This window comes from Gossypium hirsutum, chromosome D08 (genome assembly GCF_007990345.1).
Source record: "Gossypium hirsutum isolate 1008001.06 chromosome D08, Gossypium_hirsutum_v2.1, whole genome shotgun sequence".
Taxonomy (NCBI): domain Eukaryota; kingdom Viridiplantae; phylum Streptophyta; class Magnoliopsida; order Malvales; family Malvaceae; genus Gossypium; species Gossypium hirsutum.
The window spans coordinates 19,564,059-19,571,435 of NC_053444.1; the positions used below are offsets into that span (position 1 = coordinate 19,564,059).

The 7,377-nt window shown below is 33.1% G+C and overlaps 2 protein-coding genes across 2 annotated transcripts; both read right to left on the reverse strand.

Annotated features, from left to right (window-relative positions):
• Nucleotides 1-3,103: 3,103 nt before the first annotated feature.
• Nucleotides 3,104-4,167, reverse strand: LOC107909245 (pathogenesis-related protein PR-1). The gene has a single exon (XM_016836716.2). It carries the CDS (start codon nt 3,996-3,998, stop codon nt 3,426-3,428), a length of 573 nt encoding a protein of 190 aa, XP_016692205.1. The 5' UTR covers nt 3,999-4,167; the 3' UTR covers nt 3,104-3,425.
• Nucleotides 4,168-5,971: 1,804 nt separating this feature from the next.
• On the reverse strand, nt 5,972-6,911 carry LOC121220050 (DNA-directed RNA polymerase subunit beta'-like). The gene has a single exon (XM_041099187.1). It carries the CDS (start codon nt 6,904-6,906, stop codon nt 6,292-6,294), a length of 615 nt encoding a protein of 204 aa, XP_040955121.1. The 5' UTR covers nt 6,907-6,911; the 3' UTR covers nt 5,972-6,291.
• Nucleotides 6,912-7,377: the final 466 nt, after the last annotated feature.

Sequence of the window (7,377 nt, forward strand, 5' to 3'; positions counted from 1 at the left end):
TTTCATTTTAGTGAAATTCTCTTTTCCCGTGGTTTTTTATCCTCTTCGGAGGGGTTTTTCCACATAAAATATTTGTGTTCGATCTTTTAAATATCTTTGTCATTTTACTTGTTTGTTGCTTAAACTGAGTATATCCCCAACAAATTGGTATTAGAGCTAGTTTGATTTCCGCAATCAACTCGTTCAGAGATGGTAGCAACAAGTTTTTATATTGATAAGTTCGATGGCATCACAAATTTTAATCTATGGCAAGTTTGGATGACAGCAATTTTGATTTAAGGTGATCTTGAGAAGGTCCTTATAGAGAAGAAGCCTGCAAACATGGGTAAATCAGAATGGGATAGATTAGATTAAAGACTTTATCCACAATTCAATTATGTCTAACAAATAATGTGTTGCAGGAGGTTTTGATGGAAATGAAATTCACCTTATGGAAAAAGTTAGAAACCCTTTACACGACAAAGTCTTTAGCTAACCGATTAGTGTTAAAACAACGATTGTACACATTCCGCATGAATGGTTTAAAGAATGTTCAAGCTTAAAGAATGTTCAAGCTCAGATTAACAATGAAGATCAGGCTATGTTGTTATTATGCTCTTTACCCCTTTGATACAAATCTTTTAGGGAAACTTTGATTTATGGCAAAGATAATCTCTCATTCGAGGATGTGAAGGGTCATCTGTTAAGTAAAGATAAACTCGACAATGAGTTTGGTTTGAATAGTAAGTTAGATAGGCAAGTCTTAGTTTTGGTAGCATCAAGAAAGCGAGACAAGAGGTGTCGCTATTTTAAGAAGTTAGGTCACATCAAGGCAGATTTTTACAAACTGCAATATAAAAGGGCTGCTGATAGCAATGAGGAAGATTTAGCTGGTGCTAATTTGGCCAATGACAAGAGTGATGACTTCTTGTTGGTGTCAACAAGTGAAAACTCCGAGCTTAGATCCTAGTGGATCCTAGATTCAGGGTATTCTTTCCACATGTGTCCCAACAAGAATTGGTTCTCCACATACAATTCAGTTGAAGGTGGAGTTGTGTGCATGAGGAATGTTTCACCCAGTAAGGTAATTGGTATTAGTACTATTTAGATCAATATGCACGAAAAGGCAATCAGGACACTGTCAGATGTCAGGCATGCACTTGATTTAAAGAAAAATCTCATCTCTTCAGGAAGTTTGGACTCGAAGGGTTGTAAAATTAACATCGAGTCAAGCGGCATTAAGGTATCCTATGGGGTTCTCGCTTTAATTAAAGGTAAAAAGATTGACAGTCTTTATGTTTTGGAAGGATAAGGGTGACTGGTGAAATAGGACGTCCCTCGTCCATTAAGGTGTCGAATTCGACTTGTTTGAGGGAAAAATGTATGACCTTTTCGTAAAAGAGATGTTCTCTTTTGGATGTAGGTTTTGAAAAGATGGAGCATTGCATTTGTAGAATTCAGACCGGGGTTAGTTTTGATTTAATAGTGCACAAGTCAAAGACTACAAGACTTCAAGCTTCTAAATACAACTTTGACTCAGTTAATATCATGGATAGTTCAAGATAATCCCGTGGCGGGCTTTGGCAAAGAAAGCATTGTGGAAATACGAGTCAAGGTGGAGAATTGTGGAGTTATGCCTCGTATTTTTAGCTTTTCTTCCCCTAGTTAAACTCTGTTTTTAGTTTTTCACTTAAACTCTATTTTTAGTTTCACACTTAAACTCTTATTGGTGTAGGTTATTTTAATATTATTTGACCTATGAATTTAGCCTATAAATAGCCTCTTTTCCACCTTAAAAAAAATAACTCATTACACATTTAGTCTTAGCTTTTACAAGCTTTCAGAGAATGTTGTGTTTACATTTTGTGGGTTCTTATTTTAGGTTTCGGGGTTTTGTTTTATCTCTATCTTTTGTACTCTTTGTTTTTTTCATTTTAGTGAAATTATATTAGCCCGTGATTTTTTAACCTTTTCGAAGTAGTTTTTCCATTTAAAATATTTTTGTTCGATCTTTTCAATCTCTTTGTTATTTTACTTGTTCGTTGCTTAAATCGGGTTTATCCCTAACAATAGTAATGACTTTATTCTAAAAGATCGCCAATACAAAAAATGGCAAGTTATATTGTCTATTGCAGTGTTAGGCATAATGGCAAGTTAGTAATATTTTTTAAAAATTCTCATATTAACATCACCTTAGTATAACATAAAAAAAATGAAGTTGGATTGTACTAGCATGTTTCATGTTTCATAACTTCAATTATAAGTAGAATTGAGATGATCCATATTTCGAGGAGTATATGGAAAAAGGAGGTGTTGATAATCTTAATGATGCGAATTCAAATTCAGATATTGATGAACTCGATCAAGGACCAATAGATGACGATAAGGAGCATATGTTACTTATTAAAGAGGGAGTAACCCAACACATGCACTAGAACAATTAGATAAAATTGCATATGATGTTTATTTTTCTTTTTATTTTTATTAGTAATAGTATTATCAACTACTTTTTAGACTAATATAATACATATTATTATTTGATTTTAATTTTTGTTGCAAAATTATTTTTATCATACTAATAATTTTTCTATAGTATTAATATTTTTTTAAAAATATATAAATTATTTAGCCATAAAATTATAATTTGTACTACCAAATATAATCATAAGAAATTACAATGTAATTACCTTCTATTTGTCAAACACCTCTTGGGAACTAAAATTCTTCGTAATTATAAGAGAGTCTAATTACTACCTTAGTAATTACACTTTTTATTTAATGTGTTGTTCAAACAAACTCTTAATATAATATAATTGAATGAATTCGAACAATTTAAAAATGTTAAAAATCAAGAGAAAAAATTTGATTTGTCATTCTCCTATTAGAAAAGAATAGAGATGACATGGAATCACAGTTTCATACAATCCCTTCTCAATATACATAGAGAGGAAAATATAATAGGGATCATATGTTTTTTATGTCAAAATCAGGATATCCACGATTAATAGAAGTGATTAATCCTTTTGCTCAAGAACTCTTTAAAAAGATAAACGGATGATCATGAAATATTTTTCATTCTCATGAGCAATGATCGAATTCCTGATCTCGTGATTTACGGACGAAATGAGTAACCATCACATCACATCTCATAGATAAAGATGACAAGTACAAAATTTAGCCCGCACTCCTCACCTCCTATATGATATTGCTATGTCCATCGACACTCAAATGGCATACATATTTACTATAATATTCACATCAAACTCGTATATATATATATATGTATATTTCTATTGAGTACCTTAATATACTTGTTCACTAGTTTTCGGAAAACTTATTAGCTTTAATGAAATAGTGTGATAGCATCGAGAGAACAAATTTTCGAAAATATTGGAAGTTGAACAAGTATAGTTAGGTACCCCTTGGAATTGGAATATTGAACCATATCAATATGGCCTTTCGCCGATATAATTACCCGGCGGATCATAATTGCAAGTCATGAACACATCTCCAGTGTCGCAAACCACTCGAGCGCAGCCAATTCTTCGGGTATTCTTCCAAACAATTTGGGTGTAGTGGCCGCACATCTGTCCCTCCTGGCACGAGTTGGTTGCATAGTCGTAATATTTTTCTTCCTCGGACCAGGCACTCACTGCATCACCGGGCCTCCACGCCGAGCCACTGCCCCAGTATATGTTCTCTCCCAGCTTGAAATCTCCCTCTGGAAACGAATGCTGTAGCTTGCAGTCTGCTTTCCTTTGAAGTGCCCACCATCGGGCATATTTCTCAAGCTGGAAATCCCAAAACAAGAGTGGCTCCCATTTGGTTGCCCTCACCAAATTGTGAGTGAATAGGAACTCTAGTGACTCTCCAATACAACCCCAACACCGTTGCTTGGAGACTCGGTATATTGTTTCATTGTCGGGAATTTTGCCATGAGTTCCAAGTGAGGTTGCTAAAACGTTGTCTATAGTGAGACTGCATAATACAAGGAAGAGAAACAGAAATTTTGGTTTCATTCTCTCTTGGTAAAGGCAGCAAAACAGGAGAGTGAGAGACAGTTGAAATCTTAGTCAGTCTTGTGGTTTGGCTCTGATTTTCGAGGATCAGTATATTCCCTTTATAATGAATTCTTAGATGGGGTTGTCCTATTTTTTGTTAGATTTTAAAAAGAAAAACAAAACAAATTGCATAAATATTCTGCAGATCACAAGCTCCAATAAATTGATATTAGATTTATTCGAAAATAAAGGGTGCCATAAATATAATAGTAATATATAAAACTATATATTTACATTTTATTGTTGAATTGGACAAGCAATGCAATAAAATGTGATTGGTGGCAGTGATTGGCATGCAATAATTTACGGTTGAAGTTTGTCTCGTGAGCGAAGGAAAAGTTGTGCCCGTGAACTTCTGTTGTTTGTATTATGGGACAATGTAATTCTACATTAACGGCGAGAGTTTTTGTTGACACGAGTTACCAACCGGACATTCACTCCACAAATTCGGTTTTCATATATCATATATATTCTTGTCCAGAAATTTTGCCTCTAGAACTTTCAGATTTGAAATTTGATATAGCATTTTAAAATGAAATTTGAATTTCTTTTTTCTCTCATATAAAATTAATTCTCTTTCATATCATATATGCATTATATAATATAACAAACATAGGTTATATACTCCCTTATTTGTTGCATTTATTTTCATTTTATCTACTATTTTTTATTAAATATGAATTTAAACATTTTTAATATTTTTTTAATATCTTGTGCATTCTCATACATTTTTATCTAATATTTATTAATTAAAATATATTATAAATTTATATGTATGATAAACTTAAAATATAACTAATTTTAATAAATATTTTAAATATTAAAAAGAGTATAAAATATTAAATGAATACCTATAATGAGACGTATTACTAAATAATTAAAATAAAATATGGTTGTGATTCCAAAAAAAATTAAATGAATCTATGCAATGTAGGTATGTTAATAAAATACTCGTTACTAATTTTTGTCTCTGAACTAATAAAATATGGCTGTGACAAAAATTGCAATAAATATGATTATGTTTAAAAATTTTAAATTTATTATAAAAAAACATAAATTTGAAATTTAATGAAACCTAAATGATTATGTTTTAATTTAATTTTTTTTAAACGTACTCATTTTGTATAGACTTTAAATTTAATTTTTAAATATTTTTTTATTAATGAATAATAACAGTTACTGATTAAAACATGTTTGCTCGACTAGTATCGCAAATAATTTATTAATTAATTAATTTTCATATAAATTTGTTTTAAAAATTTTAACCTTTTTTTTCATAAAATCCGAGACACATTAATAAATTTTCACAATAATTTTACCGTACCCAATCTAACTTCCTTGATCATGCTAAATCAGCCTAGATTCGATATGGTTGAGTGAAGAGGGAAGTTGGGTTAGTAAAAAGTTTCAAAAATAATATCGTGATATATGGTTAAGATATTAATCACATGTATATAGTTTGATTTTGGTAGAAAGTCGGGTCAGGAACTGGGGTCCTAGTTGAACTGGAGAGACCTGAATTCATATTGGTGTCATAGAATTTTTTAGCTTAGATACCATATGATTGGGTATCATATGAGTAGGCCCGAAAAAACCCTTGTATAGCTTCTTCGATTTCTCGGTAAAGAGAAATATGACCAACAGTGGTTCGAATGTATATACAAAGAATTTGTTTTATTTTAAACTTCTTACTATTAGATAATGTCCATAAATCTCATGATAGGTACCCAAAGATTCATAGTGAACTTCGATAGGAGCTTCTCTTGAAGCAATAACGCATTGCTCTAGTCGCCACCGGAGCCACAAAGGACTATCTAAATTGATTCTTTTCTGCCTATAAGCTCCAATCACATCATAGGAATTACAAAAAAAAGGCTCTCTTGTAAACTTATAGTTATTATCGTTAATTCTTTCATTTTGATAGCTTTTTGATTCCATGGATTATACCTATTCGCACAAATACCTCGACGATTCCCACTCGTTAATACATAGAGCCCAATAAGCATATCTTGAGTCGGTACGGAAATGGGATCCCCAATAGCTGGAGACAAGAGATTCATATGAGAAAACATAAGTAAACGAGTCTCCGCTTGCGCCTCTAAAGATAAAGGTACATGAACTGACATTTGATCCCCATCAAAGTCTGCATTGAATCCCTTACAAACTAATGGATGTAAACAAATAGCGCGTCCTTCCACTAAAATAGGTGGGAATGCCTGTATACCTAATCTATGCAGAGTAGGCGTTCTATTCAGCAATACAGGATGTCCCCGCATAACTTCTTGCAGTATTTCCCATACAATCGGCCCTTTTTCCCGAATTTTACTTTAGTAACTCCTATGTTCGGAGCAAGATGTTGTCTAATTAGACCGCGAATTACAAATGCCTGGAAAAGCTCTATTGCTATTTCGCGAGGCAATCCACAGCGATGTAATGAAAGTGAGGGGCCAACAACAATGACAGAACGTCCCGAATAATCAACTCGTTTGCCAAGCAAAGTCTCGCGAAATCTTCCCTCTTTTCCTTCAATTACATCTGAAAACGACTTGTAAACCTTATTATGACCGTCCCTCATTGGTTGTCCGCAGATTCCATTATCAAGAAATGTATCCACGGCTTCTTGTACTAATTTTTCCTGACACATTACTAATTCCCCTGGCGTAGATCTACTTGTTATTAATAGATCGGTAAGAGTATTATTTCGATAGATAACTCTTCTATAGATTTCATTAATATCCAAACTCATTAGTTTACCCCCATCTATCTGAATGATCGGTCTCAACTCGGGAGGAAAAACCGGTAATAGACATAAAACCATCCATTCTAGTTCTATATTTGTTTGAATAAAATGCTTAGCCAATTCCATGCTTCTAACCAAAAAATCCTTTCTTCTTCTAATTTTTCGATCTTCCCATTCATTACCCATGAGGCATTCTTCTCCTAATTCTTTCCATTCTACCACCGAATAATCGATAACAATTCGTAAATCTAGATCGGCTAATTGTTCTCAGGTAGCACCTGCTCCGGTAGAAATTTCGCGACTTCGAAATGTATCGAAACCTTGGGTAGTAAAAAAAAGTGGGATACTGTATTTCCAGGATTGAATTTCATATTCGAATGAACTTCTTAATAGTAAGAAAGTACGTTTTTTAGCGATGGGCCTAACAAAAGAAAAATTAGGATAGGGCCCTGCGAGATCCCCCCCTCAAAATCGAACATGAGAGTTTTCTCTCATCCGGCTCAAGTAGTTACACCAAATAAAGATAAAGTAAAGGAGTTCTCGCTTTCAAATTCTAGAACCCCAAAAAAAGGTCTACTCTTTACTCAAGTTCCAAGA

Excerpts from the sequence above, each read along its gene's own strand:
- LOC107909245 (XM_016836716.2), bottom strand. The coding sequence starts at position 3,998 with ATGAAACCAAAATTTCTGTTTCTCTTCCTTGTATTATGCAGTCTCACT.
- LOC121220050 (XM_041099187.1), bottom strand. The coding sequence starts at position 6,906 with ATGGAATTGGCTAAGCATTTTATTCAAACAAATATAGAACTAGAATGG.